Consider the following 15,785-nt stretch of genomic DNA (forward strand, 5'->3'; position numbering starts at 1 on the left):
GAAAGAAAATGGAATTTGTTTTGGGCTTGGCGTTTTTTGTGTTTTCGGTGGAAGAGAAGGGGTGTTTGCTGCAATCACAAGTGTTTATAGGCTAATGGATTGTTGGGACACTCCCAGTCTTTTATCTGTTATTTCCTGCATCTACTGATGATTTTTTTAAGCAGTGTTTGGAGCCAGATCTGAGCCTTCCTACACTTTCAGATCCGATTTCTGTGAACTTGCAGCATCAGATATGGTTAAAAATAAGTTAAAAAACTTCACTAAATTGGATAATGAAGAGTTTGGCTTTATAAGGTTTTGACTCAAGAAAAAGAGTGAAATAAAAAAAATAAAATAAAATCTAGACATTTGTGTAGGATCAACATCCACACCGTTCCAACTTCTCATCAATGAACAACGACAATAGTCCATCTCTCTTAAACAACAGTCCAATGATTTTTCTAATGAGCTAATTAGGTTTAACTGAAACACACTTTTTTTTGTCAATCTTTTGAAATAATACTAATCTTAAATTAAGACTTTAAGGCCCTGTTTGGTAGACAGTTAAAAATGGATTTTTCCGATTTTTTTTTTTAATAGTAATTATCTATTAGAGATCTTGATCTCTAAAACATTATTACTGTTAATTAAAATGGGATTAACTCATTTTTAGGCCTCTACCGAACAGGGCCTAATGCAATTATTCAAGTTTTCTAAAAAAAGTAAACAGAATTTAAAATTGTGTTTTGCTGAAATGGTGTATTCAAAAATATCATATGCACACGGGGCTAGTACTTACAACCACCTATTTTGATACACACAGCCTTCTCCCACATTTGGGGATTGAAAGGGGTTGGGTGTAAATATCAGTTTTGAATGCACATGGTGACAAATATATCTACATCATTGATGAATGGGTGATTTGCTGTGTTATAGCAGCAATTTCAAATCTGAAACATAAAACAAACACCACATCAGACCATCATATTGGCAATAATCGCCAAAGTTTAGTCCTGTCAGTTTTGAGATCTTGCTGAAATTGGCTGATATTTGGAAAACCTTGAACATAGAAATAGCAGATTTTCATCATCTTCCTTGTAACCTTATTCCTACCACTGCAACAAACATCATTGAGATTTTGAAAATCTCACGATATTTTAGTGCGAAATTAACGAAACAATGTTATCACAAGATTTTCAAAACACCAGTTTTTTTTTTTTTTTGCAATTTGTCATGAAATTATCTGGCTGTTAATTTTTTGAATAATTAAGTTTATAACAATATATTTAAATTTTGAAGTTATTGATTAATTTATAATACCATTTTAATTTTTACCAAAATTTTCATAATGATATCGTGAGAGCACCCCCCCACCCCCCCTAAAAAAAAAAAGAACTTCCAATGGGAATAATTTGAGTAGATGGTGGCCAATGGAAAGGAGAGAAGGGATAGATTTGAGATGTACCTGATCTTAGGAAGCACTTGAGAAACGCCCGGCAACAAATGCCTACGTGTGGAGCTTAAAAAATGGATATGCACTAGATTATTCAGAAACAGGCTGGAAAAGCCCAATGGATTCATCATAAAACCATCTGCAAACCCAAACTTCTTAGTGAGAAAGCCAAACCATGGAAAATAAAAGCAATGCATATATAGAAGCTGGGTTCAATAACCACAAAAAGTGTATTCTTCAAGGGCTATGGCCCCCCATTGGCTATTGAAATAGGACAGTGGTGGTCAGGATCCAATGATTTTCAAGGTTGGGGCCCTTGCTTCCTGGCAATGGTCGGCTGTAGTCCTTGCAGGGCTACAATTTACAAGGACTAGCAAGCATGCTACCCAGAGTGATATACGATGGCCAGTAATAGACAGGGTCTCAAATAACAGATCCTGTTTATATCTACCATATATAATGGCAATAGTTTTGGATGTTTTTTCCCTTGCAATTAGTCTTCATAAAATTGGATAAAAAAGGATAAATTCGTCATTAAAAATGCAGCTGCTTGGCAGGGAATGGTTGAAATTTGATCACACAATGGATGGCATAGATTGCACTGGCTTCCTTCCACTTTTTATAAATGCATGTAGCCCACAACCACCTCCCCTCTTCCCTAAAAGCGTCTAACTAGGGAATCCCTGGAACATGCTCTGTGGGCCCCACCTTGATGATTGTGTTACATCCACTATGAGGATCTATTGCGTCATCTCATGTAGGACGCCAGCCCAAACATTAGGCAGATCGGGACTCGAGTGGGCCACAATAAGGGAAACAGTGTGGACAGGTTGTCCACTATTCCCTTCTCTCCTTCTGTGCGTAACACACAACTACATCTAGCCCCACCTTTCCCTTCGCCTCTCTCCTTTTTTCTTTCTCCCCTCCAAATGCCCCACCCTTCATTTCTCGATCTCCACCTCGGTACATGTGCCACACCCCCCAAGTCAAGGAATTCCAAAACAGTTACATGTTACAGGGTCGCAACAGCCATTATGGAAAAATTGACCCATAACGGCTCGTAACAGTCCATTACAGAGCCAAAATAGGTTTTTCCTTTCTATTTAAGCCGTAATGGTCCGTATCGTAACAGTAATGGCAGTGGCCATTACATCCACCATTAAGTGCATTTAACCCATTGTACTAATGAGGAAGCATAAGGCCCTGATGCATCCTTATGAGTCTGGTGTCCTGATGCTAGTAGTATGGACAAGTGGGCCCATGGTTTGATGTTCCAAACTGCGCATTTGATAGACACCACCTTGGATGTGAAACAACCAAATTCTTATAGATTGAAGACATTGACTCTTAGATTCTTGGCCTACAAATAGAATAATAATTGAAAAAATACAGCAAAGTCAAGAGAAAGCTTTACGATCTTCAAATATGGTGCTCAATCCAGTGGAGACAACAGATCAACAATGTGCATCCTCGAACCATGTCCCACTAGTAATGGAACAGTCATCAGGACATTATTCATCTGTGGAGGGAAATTAGTTTAGAAGCAGAGATTTTCGGCATATGGAATAAAAAGCTGACTACTATGTAGGGGGTCTTATGCTCATATAGTTTTTCATCTATTTTCCTACTTAGACAATTGATGAGGAGGAAGGATATCCACATGATCTTTATTGACCTAGAGAAAGCATAGGGTAGGGTCCCTAGAGAGTTAATCCGATGGGTGCTCTAAAAAAGGGAGTTACAAAAAGATATATTGACATGACTAAGGATATGAGAAAGTGGTGACAAATGTGAGGACCACTAGCGGAGAGACAAACATCCCCAATTATTGTAGGCTTGCACCAGGGGTCAGCATTGAGCCCAGACCTTTTCCAATTGGTTATGTTCAAGTTAACAAGGCATTTGCAAGAGAGATCAATGGCGTGTGTTGTTTGCAGATGACATAGTTATGATTGACAAGACGAGGGAGTGCCTCAACACGAGGCTAGATTTATGGAGGAACGCTTTAGAATATAGAAGATTTAAAATTAGTCAAACTAAAACAAAGTATATTGAGTGCAATTTTAGAAATAATAGGAATAAAAACGAGGAATTAGTTACGATAGCTGACCAAGAAGTTTTTCAAAATGAGAACTTTCAATACCTTGGGTCAATAACTCATTAGAGTGGAGAGATTGAGAAGGATGTTGCCCATAGAATTCAAGCTAGGTGGAAGAAATGGAGATATGCCTCTAGAGTTTTATTTATCACCATGCACCACTCAAACTAAAAGGGAAATTTTATAGGATTCCTATAAGACCAGCCATGCTTTATGGGATAGTACGTTGGATAGTTAAGGAACAACATGTTCATAGGACGAGTATAGTTGAAACAAGGATGTTAAAGATGGATGAGTGGCAAGAAGAGGAAGGATAGATTTAGAAATGAATGTGATGAGGACATCCGACCATTTAGAGTGTTCCAAAGGAGGAGATCGGCCCATCCTTCACTTTGACTTGATGACTTGTACACGGGCCCGGATGGGCCACACTGAGGACATCCGAAGACCCCACATGCATGATCATGCATCTTCAAAAACCCTACACTAAGAATATGCATGTGGGCTGCTTAGTTGAGGAGTCTTGACCATTGGATCTTGAGGACACGACGATCGGACCATTGGATCGTGTGGATCCTTTGATAAGACGGTTGGATCATTGTGATCCTTGATCGCTTTGATCATGAGTGTTTGGATGAGCATATTTTATGATTATTCATAGCTTAGGAGTAGCATAGTTATGTTTTATGGCATCATAGGACATGTAAGACATTTTTATTTGAGGGGCATTATTGTAAAAACGCACTATTGAGACTACAAAGGGGGATGTCCAGCCCTGACCCTTAGATTTTGGAATGAAAAACTATCTTTTGCTTAGAAAAAGCATCCACTCTCATGTGAAGTGAGATCCTCTTGTGAAAAGAGGTTATTTTGGTGTGAATCCAAGGGTGTGAAGCCCATTATCATATTCTTCTCTCTTATTATTTACAATTGTGGTATTTTCTTCTACTTTCTCCTTCTCCATCTCTCTCAATTCCTCTTTATTTCTCGCTACCTCATCCTTTTCTTCTTGTTCTCAACCAAAACCCAACCCCATCACATCCAAACCACCTAAACGTAGCCCATTCAAAAACCCTTAGACCGTACTCTCTGTCTCACAATCCTTGCTCCTTTTACCCTTTAAGATTCCTAGCCCTTAGCCCAATACCCTAACTCTCAAAACCTTATTTCTCCCACAAACTCTAATTCTCCCTAGCCCTGATTCCCAAATCCCCAAATTTCCTAACCCTGGAATTGCGCCAAATCTACCCATTGAATTAGAACCATGCCTATGCTAATGTGAGAGTTCCAATTTATCATTGGGCCTTATGTTTTCATGCTTGCATGATTCATGCTTATGTGGGATTGTGAATTCAACATAAATATGAATTTTATTATCTCTTTGGTACTCTTTTAATCATGGCAATATAGCATGTTATCATATTTGATTTACTTTGATTAATCTGTTAATAATCTCCCACGTCCAAATCGTTAGATCAAGCGTCCTACATCAGAATGCATTTGAGCGAACTTAGGATTGGCACCAATAGGTAATACGATGAGGGAAAGTAGACTTACAGAGACCAAGAACCACGCTAGTTAGAAGCAATGAGTTGTTACAAGTTGAAGACTTTAAAAGGGCAAGGGGAAGGCCCAAAAGAATGTGGATGGAGGTAGTAAGAAAAGACTTGATGACCTATGGTCTAACTAAATGTTTAGCCATTTTTAGAGTGGATGGCAAAACAGGATTCATGAAACCGACCACAATTAATTGGGTTAAGGCTTAGATGATGATAATGATTCTTTTGTCTAATATGAACCAACCTTTTTTGTTTTAAGATCTCTTACCTTACCTTCAGAAGGCAAACCAAACTGTAACACAACCATGGCACTAAGGCCTGGTTTGGGATCAAGGAAATGAGAATGTGAATTTGGTAAACCCATGAATTTGTCAATTTCTTGGATCTGCATTGGATTTAGATTTGGCAAATTCTTAAGTCAATTGTTTGGGAATCAAACTACAAATCCATGGATTTGGGAAGCATTTATTGCAAGGACAGGGCATTTATTATAGGGAAAAACCGTAAGGTGAAGATCTAACATGCAGGTTGCAGATGAAAAACGTGCAACTAGCCACATGTGGGGCCCACATTGGTGTATGTATGACATCCAATCCACCCAACAGGGTTGACCCATCATGAAAATTAGATGCCCCAAGGTCCAATCATCATGTGAGCCACATAATAGAGAACAATGGACAACCAACAAAAAACTTGAAATTCACATGGTGGCCCATGTGATGGTTGGATCTGCGAAATTTTGGGGGTATCCAATTCTCATTATGCAGCAACCATGTTAGATTGGTTAAATGCCATGGATTCACCATAGTAGGTCTGGCACTTTCAACTAGTTGCATGCTAGACCTTCCAATAACTTTTCCTTTTTTTCTTTTTTCTTTTTTCTTTTTGAGCTTCTCATTTTGAGGATTTGTCAAATCTTTAGTTTCACTAGGAATTTCGATTTACACTGCTTCAGTAACTGCCTCCCAAGCAAGCAACAGATTACACACATCTGAAGGTAGGAACAGATAACACGAGCAACTCATCAACAAGGAAACCTCCAAAGAAAGGATCAGCTCTGGCAACTTCTCCAAATTTTACACGTCAGAATCCTGCCATAGGATCCTCTTCGGGTTTAGGTGTTAGGGTATCATTGCCATAAAGACAGGCAACACCACCTTATTCTTTTGATTCATGATCAAACTTAACGTTTGCCACCACTAAATGAATTAACCTACCACACCTCATTTTGAAGGAAATCCAACTGAACATTGTCCACCTTAAATTAAAAGTATGGGAGCAGAAAATGGAGATCGTATGGGTGATCCCCAAACAACCATCCCACTAAGAAGAATTTCTCCCAGAAATAAAACGGTTTTCTGAGTAGACAATAGGGTTCCAAAGCTGAGAACAGTTTTGCGGCAGAGGGTTGTTACCACAAGTTAGGAAGATAATGTATTTTCAAACAGTTGAACAAGACTCTGCCTGTGAAACTGAAAAGAGACCATAAAAAATCTTAAAAAGCTGGACCATCTTTTTGCGTGTCAGGAAGTATCAATTGCCGAAATCAGTTTATCCGAATCTGCAATGAGATCAAACTACATAAAACGCATTTGAGCAAGCTAATTTTCTGATATTGGCCTTTCAATTTTTGTTTCTATTTAAAAATTAAAAAAAAAAAATTTAAAACAAAAAATAAAAAATAAAAAATGTCATCTCCAAGAAAAAAAACTCCGCTTGGTAGCAGTTGCACCAGCAAGTCCTTATTCCAGTTAAAGGATGAGGCTTGATGTCACTATTCATTGAAATTTTGCAAAGCTACCATGAGAATTCATGTTCCAAATTGAGGATTCACATAGCTGACCTCAAATAGCTGGGACAAGGTCATGATGCTGAATGCATGTTCATAAAGAGTCATCAATTTATCCAATCAAACCTTCTCTTTGTGCACCAACAAGATGTTGATGCAATGGGTCATCAATGGACCAATCTGGGTCACATTTTTATGTAGATCTATATCCTTATGTAATAGAATTGCCACAAGAGACAAAACCAAGACAGCTGGAAGAATTCCCAACAGCCCACTAGTCTAGAACCAGTGATCACACGCCCTGTCTAACCCTCTCTCTTCTACCATAGGCAACATGTGCCAAACCCAAGAGAACAAATCTGAAATATTATTCAAAACAAGCAGCACAGGCTGTAACAAGCATAGAGGCCTATATATAGACATTTGCCAACTAAAGAAAAACCCTAATATAGGAATTGACCAATTGCCCTGGAATCTCATCACAGCCACAAGTGTTATAGAATCACTGCAAGAAATAAACCAAGACGTGGGAAGGATTCCAATAGCCCACTAGTTTAGAACTAGCCATCACATGGCCCCTTCTAGCTCTTTCTTCTACCATTGGCAATACATGCTAGAACCAAGAAAATTCCAAATCTGTATCAAAATATATGAGCATAGGGGACACACTAAAGACCTTGAGCAACTAAAACAAAACCCTAATATAATAGTAATCGCCCAATTGTTCTTCAATCTCGTCACAGCCATAAGAATAATAAATAAATAATATTATGAGAAATGCAGCAGTGCTCTCAGAGAACTATAAGTTATCATAGTGCTCATGATTGCATCGGTTCACTTGGACAGTCCAATTAATCGATCTGAATTATCAATTAAGTACAGAACATTTCTCACAGCTAACAAGGAAAAATTGCACTGTGATCCAATCCACCTTGATCTGGCCTTATTTTCTATATCCATCCTTTTTCCAAGCCATGGATGGGATTCTTATTGCCTAACAAAAGTGATTCTTTAGAAATAAGCAATCCATGATGGTCCCTAACAAATAGATGGATCGAATTGGTGACTGGACCCATTTGTGCAAACAATCTTGACCATCCATATCAAAGGCCATTGGACCCAGTGGCCATCGGTGTGCTGTTTGCAGGGTAACCCATGAAATGAGCATTGGACCTAATAAACAGTCTGGATATATGACTTGGGACTGTCTAAGTGACACAATGCAACTAGGAGCACTATAGTGCTCTGGGAGCATTGGAGCATCTTGTAATAATAATAATAGTCTTTCCCAGAAAATTAGCTTCATGCAAATAGCTGCATTAAAAGGTTCAAGAGACATACTTGCAGAGGAAAATTGGTTGCAATCCAGAGCTTGCTCCATGCTCCATATTTATTCTCCTTTCAATTTCTTCCTTAAATTTGTTTGGTGCTAACACTTTACATGGGCCAAGAATTGAGCCCACCAGTATGGTGATTCCATTATTAGATTCATAAACCTGCAACCAGAATATCATACTACGAACTTTAGCATGTAAAACAAAATTGCTTTTCAAAGTAACAAAGAACTGGATGTTGATCAAGGACCCACCACATCGATATAAGAGGAAATTCCTATTCAAGAGTTTACCATGGGGAGTTGCATACACTAGCTACTCACAGTTGAAATGTGTGGCGTTCATCATTAAAAATAAAAAATAAAAAAAAATGAACATCATGACTAATTATAATGGTAGTTCAGCTTTTCATAAAGTAGTGAAAGGGCGCCCAAATTGATTTTATAACTTCAACTGGCAAGGTTTTTCATGTTAATCCTAACAATAAGAAAATAAACTTTCAGTACTAATGATGCGGACATCAGACCATTCAAAGTTTATCAATGCAAGAGGCGTGCTAGTGTAGAACGGCCTAATCCAACCCTAAATGAATGTAATATTTGAAAATGGCAGATTTATGGAAAAAAAAAAAAAGTGGTATTTGAAAGGGGCATATTTATGCAAGCATTGATAATAAAATTCAGCTTTATACATCATAAAACAAGAAGGAAATAAGTAACATTAAGCAATGATCATGGCCACCCATCACAAACATGTTGTATTGAACCTTAAAATCTAAATTTAATCAGATTTGGCGAAAGATAGGACTTTCGTCTTGCAATAGGTCCGTCTAACAATACAAGTGGATTTTCCAATCCAGGAAATATGAATTTTCTGGATTGGGAAATCTGAAAATTTCAAAAAAAATGATAGTTCTTTAATTATAGTTCAAATATAAGGCCTTGGGTGATGGGATTTGAAAAAAATCAACATATATAAATGTGGGGCTGAATATCTTCCAAGATCTAGTTATTTGAATTGAAAAGAAAAGGGATCAGCTTCTAGATTTAGAGAATTTAGAAGAAAATGAAGAAAAAATGTTTAAAGAAGAGAATACCTTGAGAAAAGAAAGAATGAGAGAGAATGAGAAGATAAGAAATCACTTCCCCAGGCCTCATGCCCTCTTCCAATCACTGGAAGTCGAAGACGGAATCATCCAGTCTTGAAGAAGCAAAAGCTCTCTTTCTTTTCATAAACATAATATAGCATTCCTCCTGATGTTTAGGGTAAAACACCCTTATAAATTCGTAATTACACTAAATGACCAAAAAAGAAAGTGAGTTGCGACGATCTAACGGTCCGATCACACCATCGTCGCAATCCAATGGTCCAAATATCTCCTTCAAGCAATTTACATATGTCACGAAAACGTGTAAGGTATTCAACCTCTAGAGACTCAACTCGTATCCGTCATCTAATCACATTAACACGAGTAATGCACGCCTCCTGCGTTGATATACTTTAAATGGTCCAGCGTCCGCATCATATGCGTTACCTGTGTCAATATGGTTAGATGACGGATACAGGTCGGGTCTCTAAAGGTTAAATACCTTACACATGTGTTCGTGACATGTGTAAGTTGCTTGAAAGAAATATTTGGACCGTTGAATTGCGAAGTTGGTGTGATCAGACCATTTAATCATCGCGACCCACCTTCATCGCGTTATCATTAGGGCCTATCGGGCGTCTTGGATTTGAGTTTATCTTATGAATATTTTATTTATTTTATTTATCATTTAATGTAATTCCAAATTTGTAATGGTGTTTTGCCCTAAACCTCAGGAGGAATGCTCTATTATGTTTATGAAAAGAGAGAGCTTTTGCTTTTTCAAGGCCGGACGATTCCGTCTTCGACTTCCAATGATTGGAAGAGGGCGTGAGGCCCAAGGAAGTGATTTCTCATCTTCCCATTTTATCTCATTCCTTCTTTTATCAAGGTATTCTCTTCTTTAAACCTTTTTTCTTCATTTCCTTCTAAATTCTCTATATCTAGAAGCTGATTCATTTTCTTTTCAATCCAAATCATTAGATCTTGGAAGATCTTGATCCCCACATGTATATTTTGATTTTTTTCAAATCCAATCACCCAGGGCGCTAGATTTGAACTATAATCAAATAACCATTACTTTTTCTAAATTTTGCAGATTTATCAATCCAGAAAATTCATATTTCCTAGATTAGAAAATCTACTTGGATCGTCAGACAAACCCATTGCAAGACAAAGGTTCTATCTTTCGTCAAATCCAACTAAATTCAAATTTTCTATCTGGAAATCAATCACAAGGCTGAAAGAGAAATTTAGGGAAGGCATATCTTTTTCTTTAGGGAACGGCTCTCACATCAGATTTTGGATGGATCCTTGGTGCCGCAATTGACCCCTTCATCTTGACTTCCCTAATCTAGCAAGCATCATGCCTTCCGCTGAACTTAATGTGGCAGATTGCTTCTCTTTAGATGGATCTGTGGTCAGCTAGATGCCTCCTTGTAGAAGGAACTTGACCGATGGTGAGCTAGAAGACCTTTTATCTCTTCAACATCATCTTCGCTTTATGATCCCCTCAGATTAAGCTGATTCACTGGTTTGGACCAGCCATAGTTCGGGTCAGTTCACAGTGGTGTCTTTTTACTCAATGCTATCTCCTCAATCATCAAGCCTAGAAGGTCCCTTTGCCTATCACTTTTGGTCCTGCGGGGCTCCTCCAAAGGTATTGGCTTTCTCTTGGCTGGTTGCTAGAAGGAAAGTTTTAACAATCGACAACCTTCATAAGCATGGGATGCCCATTCCAAACAGGCGCTACCTATGCAAACAAGATAGAGTCTGTCGGTCATCTTTTTATTTTTTGCTCTTTCACTTCCAAAATATGGATGCACTTCATAGCTCTTTTCACATTCTAGTGGGTCATGCCAGGCTCAGTTGGGGATTTGCTATGGGCATGGGAAAGGGAAGGGATAGCCAAGGAGGTTAAAGGTGTGTGGCAGTTACTTCTTCTGGCTGTTTGGCGGGCTGTTTGGGGCGGACAGAACAAACGTTGCTTCTAGGATATTGAAGGATCTTGTGAAATGGTGATATAGCCCATATTACGACCTTCCTTCACAAGTGGGCTTTGTCCCAAAATGTTGCTCAAGATGTTATTTCTAGGGTCATTGGGAAGTAATTTTTTCTTTTTCCTTATATTCTTTTCCCATTGAGTTTTTCTCCCGGCCTATAATAAAATTTTCATCAACCTTTAAATAAAATAAAATAAATAAATAAATAACAGAGTGATAGTTAACTTAAACCCCACATCCAGAAGCTCACATTTACATGAACATTCCAATAGAATTTCAAATTTCCCCAATTTCATAAACCTGAAAACGCTAATTTCACAAAGATTTCCGATTACTCTAGCCTGTATGGATTGGTGGAATCCAAAAAAAAAAAAAAAAGCATATTTGGAAAGTAAAACATCACATCTAAGGAAACCAATGGATAAGAAAAGTTGTGGAAAAGAATCTTAAAATGGTTGTTTGTTTTAGCAATCCATGGAAAGGAAAACCATTTTCCATAGGTAACTTTATTGTCACGATCGGTGGAAAATGTCACGTCTGCAAAAGACATTTCTTCCACAATAGGAAACAGGCACCAATCCAAACAAGCCTAGCTCAAAACCCATCTCCCCAAATTTTCCTAATTTCACCCAATTCTAAACCCAAAATTTTCAAATTTTCAATTTCCCCAAATCTCAACCCCTAAATTTCTCAAATTCCCAACTCCCCCAAATTCCCCAACACAATCATAATTTGCTGAAAAACCCCTAAAGTTTACAAACCCTAAAATCCAAAATTTCAATATCCCCAAATCCTCTAACATATTTCTTTCAATTCTCCTAAAATCCTCAATTCATTGCTTTTGAGAGGACTGATGTAATGCTTGAAGCACTAATAGAGGAACGAATTAGTGAAGAAGATCTCATGGGTCAACAAAAAATTCTAAATTTTTTGGGAGGAGGTATTTTCATAAATCAAAGCTTTGACCTAAAAGAAATGGGGAAAATGTCCTCAAAAGGGTTTTAAGACATCTTTCCAGCCTTTATGAGCATCAAAATACCCAAAGAGGTACACATAAGGGTTACCCCCAACATTATGTAGGGGGCACCTAGGCACACGCCCAGGGACGGCACCTTTGCCTGGGGCCCAGATGATGAGCAGGTGGCCCAAAACACCTGGGTGTGCACCCAGAATGCCTTTTGACTACACTGCCAGCAAGTGGATCCAATCTGCCAGGTGAGTTGGTAATTGCCCGACCCAACAGAGTGGATACCCAGGCTCAAGCCCCATTAATATAATGGTTTCGGTCTTGCCTGAACCAATTAATGTGATCCAGGGGGAAAAAGATGATACACAATCAAAGTATTGAATTTGCAATAATTGGTCAAATCAGTCCACAATTACATATCATCAAACCTAGGGAGAAAAAACTTGAAGTTACAATAAAGAATCCCATGGAAAGCAGAGCCCTAGATCAAAACATGATACACTTGAACAAATTGCAGGTGAAAACAGTAGACATATCCCCATTATTTCTATACTTCTACCACAGTAACAGTAGGCTCCAAGAGAGCTGGTTCTACATTGTTAGGGTTCTCAAGGCTCAATGGAATTTTCAGATTCTAATGTTGCTGATGTGTTGCAATGCTCCAGGCATTTGATATTGCTATCACTTCCAGTTGTAATCGAAGGTGATTCAAAAATGCAATATCTTGGGGCAACTAATGGTCATTATCTAAATGGCTGACATTCTGGAAGTTCAGGACTTGGGAGATGGGAAGCCCATCAAATTTTCGTGTCCATAGGTCTGTGAATGGTGAGGCAGAGGAGCTGGTAAGGAGCGGGGCTCTTCGGGATGATTAATAAATCACAGATAGATTTTTTTTTTTATTTGTTTGGTGATGAATATAGATAGAACATTTTTATTAATCACAGATAGAATATAGCTGTTGGGTGGCAGCCTGCACTATATCCATGTTTTCCTTTTGCTTTGTTTTTTGCTGCAAGCGTTGGGAGTGGCTGAGTGGCATGAGTTGTTGTTGTGTTTGTTGCTTCTTGTTGCAGTAGGAGTTTGTAGCTCATTCTTTCAGTAATAATATCTTCAGATTACCAGTCAAAAAAAAGAGATGAAGAAGTAGGCCCGAAGGAAGTGCTAAATAGGGAATGTATTTGAGACTTGTAAATGTAGAGAAGATAAAAAATAAATAAAGTTCATAAGCACGTTTCTGCATAGCACATAGCCGAACTCAATTCTGCTCACCTCATTGTTTTCAGGGGTGCATGGTTGGCCAACAACCTCAGGCAGATCACTGGGCAAGTAACATCGATTCACAGTAGCCCACTTTAACCTAGTTTTATTGTCCTCCCACAAAACCTACAATATGAAGTGAGTTTTCCGTCAAAGAAATACTCAGAATCAACAACAGTGAAGTGCATTATTGTGATGCAACAGGGATGTGGATATGCAATGCGTCGGAACTAATTGGGAATTCAACACATTTTAACTTTCTGAAAAGTAACAACCAGAATAAAGGGCTATTTCAAGGGAAGAAAATTTTTAAAAGATGGATAACAGCTTGCCTGAATCTTCGAAGGTAACAGATTGTGATCATTAAAATGAAAAAGAGCATGATCTTGCAGCTTGTACACTATCCCATTAATGCAACAAGACTCATAATATGCCTTCTCATCTACAACATGAAGTATGCCACCAACCCAATCCACACTATGCAAGCCCTCCAATGAAGACCTGCTGCAATCACGGGCTCCATTCCCATTGTCCAAGGTTCCACCTGAAACCACCTGAGCAGCATCTTGGTCCTCCTGTTTAACAACAAGCCCGGGCTTATATTCACAAGCCTCTGTTAAATCAGGTCTTTTTAACTCCTCACCTGTATGCCTGCCCATTTCATGCATTTGATCTGCAGAAACTTTTGAACAGTTTTGCACCTGTGTTTTGCCATCCACTTGTGAACTACATGAGGCTTCAGACTGACGGCAGGTAGAAATACCAGCATCAGACAGTTTTCCAGAACAGAAGTTCCCCGATTCACCATTTGGCAGCAGCTTAGGAGCAAAAGTTGATATCTCCATGCCAGATTGAGATAATTTGCTTTTCTGATCATGTTGATCAGCTCTTTCATTTGGTGTGCCAGCAGGAACACAAACTACCTCGGCTCTTTCCTGTGAGTGATCTTTGGTCCCCTGGCTAGGCCCACCATCCATTTTTCTTCCACAAATTGAGACATCAGAGCCAGGCACTTCCCGTGCATCTAGCATTTTCATATCTGGAGCAGATTCAACATGGTTATTACCCACACTTGCAACGTGAGCAGGATTCAGTAAACCATGTTTACCATTAGCCAGCATTTTCTGATGATTAACCTTTTGATCAGGACTTCCCATTCTATTCTCTGGAGAAGTCTGAACTCCACTGGTGTTTGCTGATGCCATTGATACACTAATATTTCTTGAAATGCGGCCATATTTTGGGAGCAAGGGCTTCCCATTACTTACTATCAAACACCTGGGGCAGTGCCAGTCTTCTTTATGAATGACTTTTGGAAGGAATGATTGAAGACATTTCAAGTGAACTCCTTTCTCACAAGCGTCACAAACAAGTAAACTTTCTGCATCGTTGATGGTAACTTTGCATAACTGGCATGTCAAAGGTTTGGTCATGTAATCAGTTGGAGGAGTCCAGTTGGGACGATCAGGAATCCTTGGTTGCAAAAATTTCTGAACATTTCTAGCAATGTCATTGTGGTTGGAATAAAGTGAAGGAGCTTGCACAAAACCTGTGACCTGCAACGGTTGATGTACAGCGTGTAAGTTTCCAGCTGCCGTTTGAACTGCAAAAGATTTGGAGATTTGATCATTTATTGCTTGAGAAGCCAATTGGAAGGCATTGATTTCAGGAGATCCATCAGCCATCATTGGAGCACAATCTGGCACCTTAGTTGCTTGACCTACTGCACTTGCTGCTGCAGTTGAGGATTGGGAGGAATGAGAAGCTGGAGTTTTCTCAACCAGGCGATCACCAGAAGTAGCTGCACAAAAATAATACATATTCAATTAAAACATTTATAAGCGTTACCGAAGTGCTTGGAAGGAACATAGAGAAAAACGGAGGCCCAAAAATCAATGTGACTATAAAGATTTATCCAAAACCTAATTGTTCAGCGTATGAAACATAATGAACGATTGGATGAGAACGCCGACTGATTTTCATGAAGGCCCTAATCTCCATGCAAATAATCATAAAAAGTTGCTGCCATTTAAGTGGATAACCTCAAACAAAATTTCAGTCAGTGTCGTATCCATCTTTGAATGGTCAACACTCAACACAGAATTGCATAACATCGCTAAAAGCGTAAAATGTCTTCTGACGAAACTGTTAGAGTTCATGGGCATGTTAACCCAAATAAATTATAGGAAATGCTCCTTTTTACCCCCCATGCATTCGTCCGTTACTCGAAGGGAATTTTAAACATCATGGTGACCTGTA

At 38.7% G+C, this 15,785-nt stretch overlaps 1 protein-coding gene across 3 annotated transcripts in view; it reads right to left on the reverse strand.

Annotated features, from left to right (window-relative positions):
- LOC131228526 (uncharacterized) overlaps positions 1–15,785 on the reverse strand; it is a 32,325-nt gene that overhangs the window by 1,790 nt on the left and 14,750 nt on the right. The window contains exons 4-7 of one of the 3 annotated variants that reach the window (XM_058224228.1): positions 13,859–15,327; positions 13,539–13,652; positions 8,220–8,374; positions 1,445–1,571 (exon numbers count right to left, since the gene is read on the reverse strand). In XM_058224228.1, the coding sequence (XP_058080211.1) occupies positions 1,523–1,571; positions 8,220–8,374; positions 13,539–13,652; positions 13,859–15,327 (1,787 nt within the window). In that variant the 3' untranslated portion in view covers positions 1,445–1,522. Of the gene's footprint in view, positions 1–1,444; positions 1,572–8,219; positions 8,375–12,763; positions 13,378–13,538; positions 13,653–13,858; positions 15,328–15,785 lie in introns of those variants that run through there. The other 2 variants (XM_058224229.1, XM_058224230.1) reach the window with 2 other exon arrangements.

This window comes from Magnolia sinica, chromosome 16 (genome assembly GCF_029962835.1).
Source record: "Magnolia sinica isolate HGM2019 chromosome 16, MsV1, whole genome shotgun sequence".
In the NCBI taxonomy this organism is placed as follows: Eukaryota; Viridiplantae; Streptophyta; class Magnoliopsida; order Magnoliales; family Magnoliaceae; genus Magnolia; species Magnolia sinica.